The 13,425-nt window shown below is 42.0% G+C and overlaps 1 protein-coding gene across 1 annotated transcript; it reads left to right on the forward strand.

The window, feature by feature from the left end:
• Positions 1-7,221: 7,221 nt before the first annotated feature.
• On the forward strand, positions 7,222-9,719 carry ccl20b (chemokine (C-C motif) ligand 20b). The gene is made up of 4 exons (XM_045710922.2): positions 7,222-7,459; positions 8,499-8,601; positions 8,911-8,988; positions 9,182-9,719. Exons 1-4 carry the CDS (start codon positions 7,387-7,389, stop codon positions 9,222-9,224), a joined length of 297 nt encoding a protein of 98 aa, XP_045566878.1. The 5' UTR covers positions 7,222-7,386; the 3' UTR covers positions 9,225-9,719.
• Positions 9,720-13,425: the final 3,706 nt, after the last annotated feature.

A 13,425-nucleotide genomic window follows, 5' to 3' on the forward strand; every position in this document is an offset into this window, starting at 1 on the left:
TGTATATAACCATGTTATTACCTGTTCTCCCTGTATATATCCATGTTATTACCTGGTACTCCCTGTATATAACCATGTTATTACCTGGTACTCCCTGTATATAACCATGTTATTACCTGGTACTCCCTGTATATAGCCATGTTATTACCTGGTACTCCCTGTATATAACCATGTTATTACCTGGTACTCCCTGTATATATCCATGTTATTACCTGGTACTCCCTGTATATAACCATGTTATTACCTGGTACTCCCTGTATATAACCATGTTATTACCTGGTACTCCCTGTATATAACCATGTTATTACCTGGTACTCCCTGTATATATCCATGTTATTACCTGGTACTCCCTGTATATAACCATGTTATTACCTGGTACTCCCTGTATATATCCATGTTATTACCTGGTACTCCCTGTATATAACCATGTTATTACCTGGTACTCCCTGTATATAACCATGTTATTACCTGGTACTCCCTGTATATAACCATGTTATTACCTGGTACTCCCTGTATATAACCATGTTATTACCTGGTACTCCCTGTATATAACCATGTTATTACCTGGTACTCCCTGTATATAGCCATGTTATTACCTGGTACTCCCTGTATATAGCCATTTTATTACCTGTACTCCCTGTATATAACCATGTTATTACCTGGTACTCCCTGTATATAACCATGTTATTACCTGGTACTCCCTGTATATATCCATGTTATTACCTGGTACTCCCTGTATAGAGCCATGTTATTACCTGGTACTCCCTGTATATATCCATGTTATTACCTGGTACTCCCTGTATATAACCATGTTATTACCTGGTACTCCCTGTATATATCCATGTTATTACCTGGTACTCCCTGTATATAACCATGTTATTACCTGGTACTCCCTGTATATAACCATGTTATTACCTGGTACTCCCTGTATATAGCCATGTTATTACCTGGTACTCCCTGTATATAACCATGTTATTACCTGGTACTCTCTGTATATAACCATGTTATTACCTGGTACTCCCTGTATATAACCATGTTATTACCTGGTACTCCCTGTATATAACCATGTTATTACCTGTACTCCCTGTATATATCCATGTTATTACCTGGTACTCCCTGTATATAACCATGTTATTACCTGGTACTCCCTGTATATAACCATGTTATTACCTGGTACTCCCTGTATATAACCATGTTATTACCTGGTACTCCCTGTATATATCCCTGTTATTACCTGGTACTCCCTGTATATAACCATGTTATTACCTGGTACTCCCTGTATATATCCATGTTATTACCTGGTACTCCCTGTATATAACCATGTTATTACCTGGTACTCCCTGTATATAACCATGTTATTACCTGGTACTCCCTGTATATAACCATGTTATTACCTGGTACTCCCTGTATATAACCATGTTATTACCTGGTACTCCCTGTATATAACCATGTTATTACCTGGTACTCCCTGTATATAGCCATGTTATTACCTGGTACTCCCTGTATATAACCATGTTATTACCTGGTACTCCCTGTATATATCCATGTTATTACCTGGTACTCCCTGTATATAACCATGTTATTACCTGGTACTCCCTGTATATAACCATGTTATTACCTGGTACTCCCTGTATATAACCATGTTATTACCTGGTACTCCCTGTATATATCCATGTTATTTTTACTCTTCATTGGTATTCGTTGTTCACTGTGTATTTATTCCTTGTGTCGCTATTTCAATTTTATTTTTAACTCTGCATTGTTAATTAAAACCTCATAAGTAACGTTTCCCTGTTAGTCTACACCTGTTGTTTACAAAGCATTTCACAAATACAATTGAAAGGGAAAGTCCTGTGGAAACACACCCAACTCTCTGTTAACACACATGTATATATTTATTTAACCTTTATTTAACTAGGCAAATCAGTTAAGAACAAATTCTTATTTACAATGACAGCCTAGGAACAGTTGATTAACTGACTTGTTCAGGAGCAGAACGACAGATTTTTACCTTGTCAGCTCGGGGATTCGATTTAGCAGCCTTTCAGTTCCTGGCCCAACGCTCTAACCACTAGGCTACCTGCCGCCCCATGTACAACCCCCAGTTCAGATTGACTCATCTAACAGAGATGACACTCAGTTCATGAAACAGATCAAGTTCAGATCTATAGAATGCAGACAGATCTACAGTAAAGGTCAGAGATCTGGTTATTTTTATGGGGTTGGTAGGATGTCAGTAGCAGGGCCGAACTGGTAGAAACGGTGGGTAAACGCTGAACACCAGTCCAGATGACAGGCGGTATGTAAAGCTAATGCTGATTTGGTGTAGTAGGTGCGTGAATGCTATTCACCAAATAAAAAGTTGCATGTTTCCCCTGCAATTCTTCCTTGTGTGACCAGAGTTTGAAGTTTTAAAGCCACGCCATCCTTATGTGTTACTATTTTTAACTCTGGAACTCTGTGGTTATTTATAGAATGTTGTGACATTCTTAGAATGCCACTGATAACGCTGATATGATCCCTTCCTGCTGATGAGGATGATCATTGATCATCTTTCTCTCTCTGGGTCTGATTACGCTCTACTCTGACCTTGGGTGATTGTCCGCCATTGTGTGTGTGTGTGTTTGTTTGGTGTGTGTCTATGCGTGTGTGTCTGCGTGTGTGTCGTCACAATATTTCTAGGCCATGCAAAGGGATTATGGTGTCATGTCCTGACCATAGTAAGATGTTATTTTCTATGGTAGAGTAGGTCAGGGCGTGACAGGGGGTGTTTTGTGTTTTCTATGTTTTCTATATCTATGTTTAGTTCTAGTTTTCTATTTCTATGTTGTTTTTTTGGGGATGATCTCCAATTAGAGGCAGCTGGTCCTCGTTGTCTATAATTGGAGATCATACTTAAATAGGTTTTTTTTCCACCTGTGTTTGTGGGTAGTTGTATTCTGTTTAGTCTATGTTCCTGACAGAACTGTGCACTTTCGTTTTTCTCTTTGTCTTTTGTCTTTAGTGTTTTTGAGTTAAAATAAATGTCATCATGAGCACTCAACACACTGCGCTTTGGTCCCCTCTCTACGACAGCCGTTACATATGGGGCAGAGCCGTGGTCGAGTGGGTAATACTTCCGGCTCTATGCACATGTACGATTTTCCCTGTCGGAGACGGCGGTTCAATGCCTAAAGTTCCCAAATAATGTTGGAATGTTCCCTACACATGTTGGATCACATACAAAAAACACATACTTAATCATCCATACATAAGTAAGAATTAATAAAGTTTCATAAACCAGTGTTTTAACAATAGTTCATTCACACACACTCCCTGTGTGGAGGAGGAATGATACATTTACATTTTAGTCATTTAGCAGACGCTCTTATCCAGAGCGACTTACAGTATTGAATGCATACATTTCATTTCATGCATTTTTTTTTTTGTACTGGCCCCCCGTGGGAATCGAACCCACAACCCTGGCGTTGCACACACCATACTGGCGTTGCAAACACCATGCTCTACCAACTGATACAAGAAGACATGGTAGTCTATAAACAGGTCTAACAGCCCGAACAAACGTAAAAGCGGAGAGAGGAGGTTGAAGTCCCTTGAGGCTGATGCAGCCAAATGTTTTAAAATAACAAATTATTCATTTGGCTCCTTGTGAGCCTGAAGGCACTGGCAGCAAACAGGAAAGAGAGCAGAGAGAGCAGCCCATTGAGCCCAGCGATACCAGTTCAACTGTTAGTCAAGATTTTGCAGCTGAAGCGGTAAGACAGAAGACAATAGGGATAAGATAAGCAATGTTTGGGTTTGGCTAGCTGGCTATTTAGCTATATCGGGTGCCTTTTGTTGAAACAAGCTCTCGTCAATGTTACTTTTCGTGAACCGACCAATCACAGCCTGGATGTGGTTGACGTGCTACAGCAAACTTTCGAAATGTTGAACTCATTGTTATGCATGAATGGTTATGATTAATGACAAGTTAGTACTTAGCATTAACCAACTAGAGACTAACTAGCAATGTAGACCATTTTTCTTGTACAAGGATTTAATGACGGAACAAAACCTACAAAAATTATAGATAAATGTTGGTTATGTATTTCTTAAACTGCTGTATTGGAATTAATATTATACTAGTGGTATATAGAATACTATTAAATGAAATGATATGAATATACTAACATTATATAATTAATATATTAATATTATACTAACATTATACTATTATATTAGCATTATACCTTTTATTTAATGTTATAATATTATACTAATATACTAATTTATACTAATTACTCATCCAGGTTGAGGACAGTGCATGGAGAGTTTGGAACCTGATTGATTGCTTCTGTGGACAGGTGTCTTTTTTACAGGTAACATGCTGCGGTTAGGAGCACTCCCTTTAAGAGTGTGCTCCTAATCTCAGCTCGTTACCTGTATAAAAGACACCTGGGAGCCAGAAATCTTTCTGATTGAGGGGGTCAAATACTTATTTCCCTCATTAAAATGCAAATCAATTTATAACATTTTTGACATGCGTTTTTCTGGATATTTTTGTTGTTATTCTGTCTCTCACTGTTCAAATAAACCTACCATTAAAATTATAGACTGATCCTTTCTTTGTCAGTGGGCAAACATACAAAATCAGCAGGGGATCAAATACTTTTTCCCCCCACTGTACACACCACAAAAACCACAAAGACACACACACACACACACACACACACACACACACACACACACACACACACACACACACACACACACACACACACACACACACACACACACACACACAATGAGAAATGAAATGAAATGTATGCATTCACTACTGTAAGTCGCTGACTAAAATGACTAAAATGTAAATGTAAAATGAGATTATGTGTGATACTGATTGAATTCAGCCAGCAGTTCCTGAAGAAGAAGATCACCATGGTTGGCACAGTTAGAAAGAACAAGCCTGAGCTCCCCACTGCACTCCTCGCAACAAGGGGGAGAGAGGCCTTCTCATCAAAGTTTGCCTTCACCCCCACCACCACTCTAGTTTTTTACCTCATAAAGAGGAACAAAAATGTGTTCCTCCTGAGCACACTGCACAAAATGGCTGAGATCAGTGATCGTGAGGACAGGAAACTAGTCATCATCCTGGACTACAACCACAACAAAGGAGGCGTGGACAACCTGGACAAGGTGATTGGAACTTACAGCTGCAGGAGGATGACTGCCCGCTGGCCCCTGGTCATCTTCCATAACATCATTGATGTGTCCTCATACAATGCCTTCATGATATGGAACAAGATCAACCCAACCTGGATGCCTGATAAGCGGAACAAGAGGAGGGTGTTCCTGGAGCAGCTGGGAAAGGCACTTGTAACCCCACACATTCAAAGAAGGGAGCGCCTGCCCCACACAGCAGCCTCTGCAGCACTTGTGAAAGCTGTTCAGGAGGCTGAATCTTGTCCTGATCCACCTGAGGCTGCAGCTGGGGCAGGCAAGAGGAGGAGATGCCAATTCTGCCCCCCAAAGAAGGACTGTAAAACAAATACTATGTGCTGCACATGTGAGAAATACATCTGCAAAGTTCATGCACACACACTTGCATACTGTCCTACATGTGCTAATTAGAGTTGATTGATTTATGTTCTTCACGTTTTTGTTTTGTATCTATTATATTATTTTATTATTATCTATTGTTGTTGTTTATTCACCTTGTGGGTAGGGGCAGTGGTTAAAAAAATGGGAGCAGACTAGTATTTTGTAGTTGAATTCCTCATTGTACAGTATATAATAATATATCACTATGTTGTCAAAAAAGTTCAAAACAGTTATTGTTTCCCTTCAATAAAAGGCATTCAAAACTACTTTCTGCACATTTATGCTACTTTCTTAAGCTATACAAGTGCTATCTCTTGCTAAAACAGTTATGTTTACACCTATGCAGTACCTTTAGCAATAATAATAATAATAAACCTCTTCTTTAGTAAAGAAAACAATGATGACAGTTGTGTTGTAATAAAAACGAGTGGTGTCCACTGATTAAATGCAGTCTTTCTGCATTGTGAAGAGGGAAACCCCAGATATTCACAAAGTTTGTGATGAATGACAGGTTGTTTCTAAACGCAAAATAGATTGGGGGTTTAAAATTCAATTAAGCTGCTTTATTTTAGGGGTTTAGTGAAGGCGGGCCATTTTTTACCCTTAGGACAAGGGAAGTATAGAGAATGTAAAGACTACACAAGGGTTAAGGATGTAGGAAATATGTGTATTTTTATTTTATTCTATGACTTGCCTACTCACCAGTCTTTTCACCAACACATTTATTCCTGTATTATTTATTTAATTGGTCAGATGGTTCCAGAGATTCTTGCCACCTTGCTGCCAAAGCCATTGTGCCAATATGTGCTCCTTCTAGCCAGCCTCCTCCTAAGAGAAACTCATTCCTCTTGTTCTATTTTACATCTATTTTACTAAAGTTATTGTTATAAATATTGTTCAGTAATCTTGTTTACATAAAGTGTGACGTGGGTTGTGTGCGTGGTGGTGTATCGCTGGGGGGGGGGGGGGGGGGGGGGGGTGAACTGCCATCTGCCATCTAGTTGAACCGTCAAGAAAGTTGCCTAGTTGTAATCAGGTGAATAATGTCTTCCACTTTACCACCTTAAAACTGTGACTAACCCTGTCCACTAACCTCTCCCTGGGTTTATTCATGTATAAAAATACACATTTCCATGTCTCAGTAACAATTAACAATGAAGCAAATCTTATATCTATTGGTGTCAATGATAGTTTGGATCCACAATAAGTACTCCATCACAGCTGTGACGTCAAACTGAAGACTTTGACACAATGGCTGGGATTATATTACCTGAGCAGTTTGTGAAGGTCATATCCTATTTTAGTCTATGGTCATTATATCAACTCCCATTCATTCAGCTGTTTACACACTCCTCAGGTAAGATTGTTCCACTCCACTCCTACGCACTGCTTACATTTCAGCATTATCTTTCAGTGGAGGAAAACAAGATCAGTAGTTAATCTGCAGCCAAGGAGGAAGTGGAGAAGAAAATAAATCTCACTGGCAGAGCATGCACACACGCAATACACCTGAGCACTGAGCATACCAACAGTTGCTCAACAGCCTAACAACGCCCCTCACCCCACATCAACACCCCCTGCCAATACATTCCATGACACTGCTATCTGGGGGAAATCCAGCCCGAGCCCTACTTAAAGAACACAAACTCCCGATCTTTCTCTCACACACTACAGATAACACATCTACTGAAACACTCTATCTCTCTCTCTCTCTCTCACACACACACACACACACACACATCTACTGAAACACTCTATCTCACTCTCCCTACTTTCTGTCTCTGTGGAACCCATCTGAAGATCAGGATGCTACGCTGTAGAGTGTGTGTCCTGGCTGTGCTGTTATCTCTCCTCACCCTCATCCCCTCCACACAACCAGGTCAGTGCTGTTGAGTTCTGAGAATATGAAATATACTTATTCATGTCACTTGGATGGAGTGCTAAGGTTTAGAGGGTCTACACCAGAAGTTAATGGTTATAGGAGGAAGGTATATAGTGTGTGCAATTAAGCCTGGAAGTGTTGAGTGCAGGGAAGCGATTACATGTAGCAGGCATTGATAAGGGGAGAGAGCCATGAATTAGTGATGGAGGGGGGTTGAGGTCAGGTCACCTTAAGGGAGAAATAAAAGTTCATGGCCCGTACCACTAGTGTCCTGCCCAGCAGTAAAGAACGATGTTTGTACAGATGTGTAGGAAGAGACTCAGCCTATGAGGAACGGTTAAATATCAGTGCTTGTGTGAAAATGTATTTGTCTGAATGCAACTGTACTGACCATCTGGGAAGAATTAAACTTAGTGTCTGTTGAGTTTTTTACTCTGAGAATTAAAACCTAACAGTGCTAACACAAACACACCACACACAAGCCATAGTACAAACACACACACACACACACGTACACAGACACACACACACACACACACACACACACACACACACACGTACACAGACACACACACACACACACACACACACACACACACACACACACACACACACACACACACACACACACACACACACACACCACCGTACACACACACATGCACACACACACACACACAAACAACATAAACAAGCACACACACACACAACATAAAGAACCACACACACACACACACAATATAAAGAACCACACACACACACACACACAACATAAAGAACCACACACGCACACACACAACATAAAGAACCACACACACACACACACACACACACAACATAAACAAGCACACATTGTCTTTCTTGCAGACACACATGCTCCCCCTATCTTACTGTTTAACTTGTGTGTGTGTGTGTGGTGTGTGTGTGTGTGTGTGTGTGTGTGTGTGTGTGTGTGTGTGTGTGTGTGTGTGTGTGTGTGTGTGCGTGCGTGCGTGTGTGCGTGCGTGCGTGCGTGCGCACACTTGCGTGTGTGTAGCACATTGCTGTCTGAAGTACACTCGGCATCCATTGCAATGCCGACGGCTGAAAAACTACACCCACCAGCCCATTACTTCCTCCTGTGACATCCACGCTGTCATGTGAGTTATCCTCCAATCACAGCCCAGCACAATCTGTGTGTAGAATAGTTTTGTCTTTACCTTCTCCAATGCATTTTGAGGAAAAACCATTGAGATTAACTCACTATCTGTGTATGTGTGTGTAACGTGTTTGTGTGTGTGCGCGTGTGTGTGTGTGTGTGTGTGTGTGTGTGTGTGTGTGTGTGTGTGTGTGTGTGTGTGTGTGTGTGTGTGTGTGTGTGTGTGTGTGTGTGTGTGTAGGTGTGTGTAGGTGTGTGTGTGTGTATGTGTGTGTGTGATATGTGTTGACATTGTGATGTGTTGTTGCAGCTTCCACACTCGGATGGACAAGTTTGTATGTGCAGATCCCTCTCAAGACTGGACCCAGAGGGTACAACGCTGTCTGCTGTGAGTACACGTGTGTGTGTGTGTGTGTGTGTGTGTGTGTGTGTGTGTGTGTGTGTGTGTGTGTGTGTGTGTGTGTGTGTGTGTGTGTGTGTGTGTGTGTGTTTTGCAAGTGTGTGCATGCATGTGTGTAGGTGTTTAAAAGTTGTGTGAATGTTTGTTTAACGTTGTGTGTGTGCGTGTGTTCTGTTCATAGCAAGCGTCAGGAGAATACATCTAAACTGAAGAAAAGTCTCTGATCTCATGACCTGGAGATGATTTATATGTGTGTGTGTGTTTGTGTTATTTACCCTATTTATCCTTTACAAACAGCTAAATATCTCAATATGCATAGAGACGCTGTTTCAGGATGGTTCGTTTTTTAACCTGAGATTTCCGTATTCATACAAATCATTTAATAAATGTGGTTATTATTGTTCATCATATCTGTATTGATTTTGAAAGTGTTTGAGTTTCATATCAGTTTGTGTGTAACTCTATGTATCAATGTTGTTGGTCTGTTTCATAAACAGCAAGTGCAGTATTCCTGATAAACATGAAAACATCTGTTTTCACACAGTACCACAAAGTATTTTTGTGTTGTTTCATATCCTCTGTCCAATTGGAGCCAGAGAAAACCTTTTTAGTTTTGGCTTTTCAAAGTGTCCAAATGTATGTATAAGTTTTACAGAGGTGTACTGAGTTGATGTAAGCTAAGAGCTATGAAATGGATAATAAAATATGTATTTGGAAAACCTGTGTGTTCTATTCTTATTGTACAGTACCAGTCAAAAGTTTGGACACACTTACTCATTCAAGGTCTATCGACGTCACCTCACGAGGAGGTGACCTCTCTCTAAGGCCCTTCTGCTAGCTTGCTATCCCCGGCCTGCTAGCTGTCTGAATCGCCGTGTCTCCAGCCAGCCCAACCACTCACTGGACCCCTATGATCACTCGGCTACGCATGCCTCTCACTAATATCAATATGCCTTGTCCATTACTGTCCTGGTTAGTGAGTATTGTCTTATTTCACTGTAGAGCCTCTAACCCTGCTCAATATGCCTTAACCAACCATTTAGTTCCACCTCACACATATGCTGTGACATCACCTGGTTTACACGTCTCTAGAGACAATATCTCTCATCATTACTCAATGCCTAGTGTAACCGATGTGAAATGGCTAGTTAGTTAGCGGTGGTGCACGCTAATAGCGTTTCAATCAGTGACGTCACTCGCTCTGAGACTTGAAGTAGGGTTTCCCCTTGCTTGCAAGGGCCGCGGCTTTTGTGGCGCGATGGGTAACTACACTGTTTTCATTCCTACGCTGTGAGCCCTGAGCTACAGGGCTGGCTGTCCTCAGAAGAACCCTTTCAGAACAAGGGCGAGGAATCAGACCACTAAGCAAAAAGGACACTGACATCGTGAGGACAACCTGAGAAGTGCGCCATCCAAGAAAACTAAACGGTCCACGCAGAGACTCACAGCGGAGACCTTCAATACGTAATTACATCATTATATTCTGACCCATAAGAGCGGCAGTTCGGGGCAAGGCTAGGGTTAAAATAAGCATAGCTTATAAATGCACCCAAATGTATATTTCTCTCGTGTACTTTCTCTTTTTCTCTCTCTTTTAAATCCCCATTTTGGGTCACACGCGCCAGAGTTCTAACCAATAGCCTAGACTGTGTATTTGTGTATGTGTATCTTTTATTATCATTTTAGCTTTCTAGTAAATAAATGAATCAACTAAAATTGGTGTGGTACAAACTCATTGGTGGGACTTGGGTGGGTGCAGACGTTCAGAATGAGACTGTTGAGGAAATTGATTAATTAGCGACTGTTGTAAAAGCGATATTCTGATATTCTTTGAGTTAATTTGGGAAATAGAAACTCAATAAAACTAATTTTCCCATGGTGCCCCAGGTTAATGAGTTAATAATTGCCTGATTAATTTAATCACGCAATTATAACCCGTTAATCATTCGATGAGCTGCAGTCATCACATTAACTAATACAACGTCACGACACCTGCATGCCTACATAGGGCTGCTAATCTTAGCAGGAGTATACAGGTCCCGAGGTGAGACTGCTGCTAGTCTATGGGATGCAGAGAGTGTAAGGGCGATTTTCCGTGCCACGATGTAACGGCCGTCTGAAAGAGTAGACCAAGGCGCAGCGTGGTTAGTGCTCATCGTGTAATTTATTAGAATGAACACTGAATCAAAAAACCAAAGTGCAACAGCTAAACAGTTCTGTCAGGTAACAAAATTACTAAACAGAAAATAACCACCCACAAAACCCAAAGGAAAACAGGCTGCCTAAGTATGGCTCCCAATCAGCAACAACGATATAGAGCTGTCCCTGATTGAGAGCCATACTCGGGCCGAAACAAAAAAATACCAAACATAGAAAAATGACATAGAATGCCCACCCCAACTCATGCCCTGACCAACCAAAATAGAGACATAAAAGGATCTCTAAGGTCAGGGCGTGACACACGACGCCACTCAAACTCTTTCGCACTTACTCAAGACTGCTACGATTTGATGACCGTGAGTCAAGACCTGCAAGACGTGCGACAGACAAACTGGCAGCCATAAGAGAGGTCAAGTGGGTGGAGCGGCTGCCATACCTCTACAACCCAGGGCCTGACGTAACAGTGGATGAGCAACTGGTTCCATTCAGAGGTAGTATATATATATAATAAAAGTGATTTTCACGACTGACTTCAGTGACTGTTTCTGTGACACCGATACTAATAATTACCAATGATGCTAATCTCTTTTTTCCAAAAGTCGTTGTCCTTTCCGGCCGTATATGCCCAGCAAGCCAGCAAAATATAATCAAGTCATGGGTGACCTGCGACGCCAAATCCAGCTAAGCTTGGAAGATGCAAGTCTACACCAGGAAGCCGACCAGTGGCAGCCCAGAGAAGAACCAGGGGATGCGGGTTGTGCTTGATGTGACAGAGGGACTGAGGGGTCACAATGTCACGTGACAATTTCTTCACCTCTTATGAGCTCGGACGGCAGCTCCTGAAGAGGAAAATCACCATGGTTGGAACAGTTCGAAAGAACAAGTCTGAGCTCCCACCTGCACTGCTTGCGCCAAAGGAAAGAGAGGTCTTCTCATCAAAGTTTGCCTTCACACCCACCACGACTCTAGTTTCCTAACTCCCAAAGAAAAACAAGAATGTGCTACTTCTGAGCACACTACACATAGAGGCTGAAATTAGCAATTGTAAGGACAGGAAGCCAGCCATCATCCTAGACTACAACTGCAACAAAGGAGGTGTGGACAACCTAGATAAGGTGATTGGAATGTACATCTGCAGAAGGATGACTGCCTGCTGGCCCCGGGTCATCTTCCACAACATCATTGATGTTTCCTCCTACAATGCCTTTGTCATATGGAGAGAGATCAACCCTAGCTGGATGCCTCGTCAGCGGAACAAGAGGAGGGTGTTCCTGGAGCAGCTGGGAAAGACACGTGTAACTCCATTCATCGGAAGAAGGGAGCATCTCCCCCACACAGAAGCATCTGCAGCAGTTGTGAAAGCGGTTCAGAGGGCTAGATCTCGTGATCAGCCTGAGGAGTCAGCTGCCCTAGCCACTGCCCTAGCCACTGCCCCAGCTGGGGCAAGTAAGAGGAAGAGGTGTCAGATCTGCCCACCAAAAAAGGACTGTAAAACACATGGCTACCACAGCATTCTGCAGCGACACGCCATCACATCTGGTTTGCGCTTAGTGAGACTATGATTTGTTTTTCAACAGGACAATGATCCAACACACCTCCAGGCTGTGTAAGGGCTATTTGACCAAGAAGGAGAGTGATGGAGTGCTGCATCAAATGACCTGGCCTCCACAATCACCTGACCTCAACCCAATTGAGATGGTTTGGGATGAGTCGGCTCGCAGAGGGAAGGAAAAACAGCCAGCAAGTGCTCAGCATATGTGTGAACTCCATCAAGACTGTTGGAAACGCATTTCAGGTGAAGCTGGTTGAGAGAATGCCAAGAGTGTGCAAAACTGTCATCAAGGCAAAGGGTGGCTATTTAAAGAATCTCAAGTATTAAATATATTTTGATTTGTTTAACACTTTTTTGTTTACTACATGATTCCATATGTGTTATTTCATAGTTTTGATGTCTTCACTATTATTCTACACTGTAGAAAATAGTAAAAACAAAGAAAAACCCTTGAATGAGTAGGTGTGTCCAAACCTTTGACTGCTACTGTATGTGACAACATCTAAAACTGGAAATTCCATCATCATCATCCACATTGCTCCCGAGTGGTGCAGTGGTCTAAGGCACTGCCTTTCAGTGCTAGAGGTGTCACTACAAACCCTGGTTTGATCCTGGGCTGTATCACAACTGGCCGTGGTCGGGAGTCCCATAGGGTGGTGCACAATTGGCCCAGCGTCGTCTGGGTTAGGGGAGGCATTGGCTGGGTTGGCCAT

The sequence above is a fragment of the Salmo salar genome, chromosome 29 (assembly GCF_965601325.2).
Source record: "Salmo salar chromosome 29, fSalSal1, whole genome shotgun sequence".
NCBI classification, from domain to species: Eukaryota; Metazoa; Chordata; class Actinopteri; order Salmoniformes; family Salmonidae; genus Salmo; species Salmo salar.

Coding starts and splice junctions, on each gene's coding strand:
- ccl20b (XM_045710922.2), top strand. CDS start 7,387: ATGCTACGCTGTAGAGTGTGTGTCCTGGCTGTGCTGTTATCTCTCCTC. Junction 7,460..8,498: donor CATCCCCTCCACACAACCAG/GTCAGTGCTGTT, acceptor GCGTGTGTGTAG/CACATTGCTGTCTGAAGTAC. Junction 8,602..8,910: donor TGTGACATCCACGCTGTCAT/GTGAGTTATCCT, acceptor GTGTTGTTGCAG/CTTCCACACTCGGATGGACA.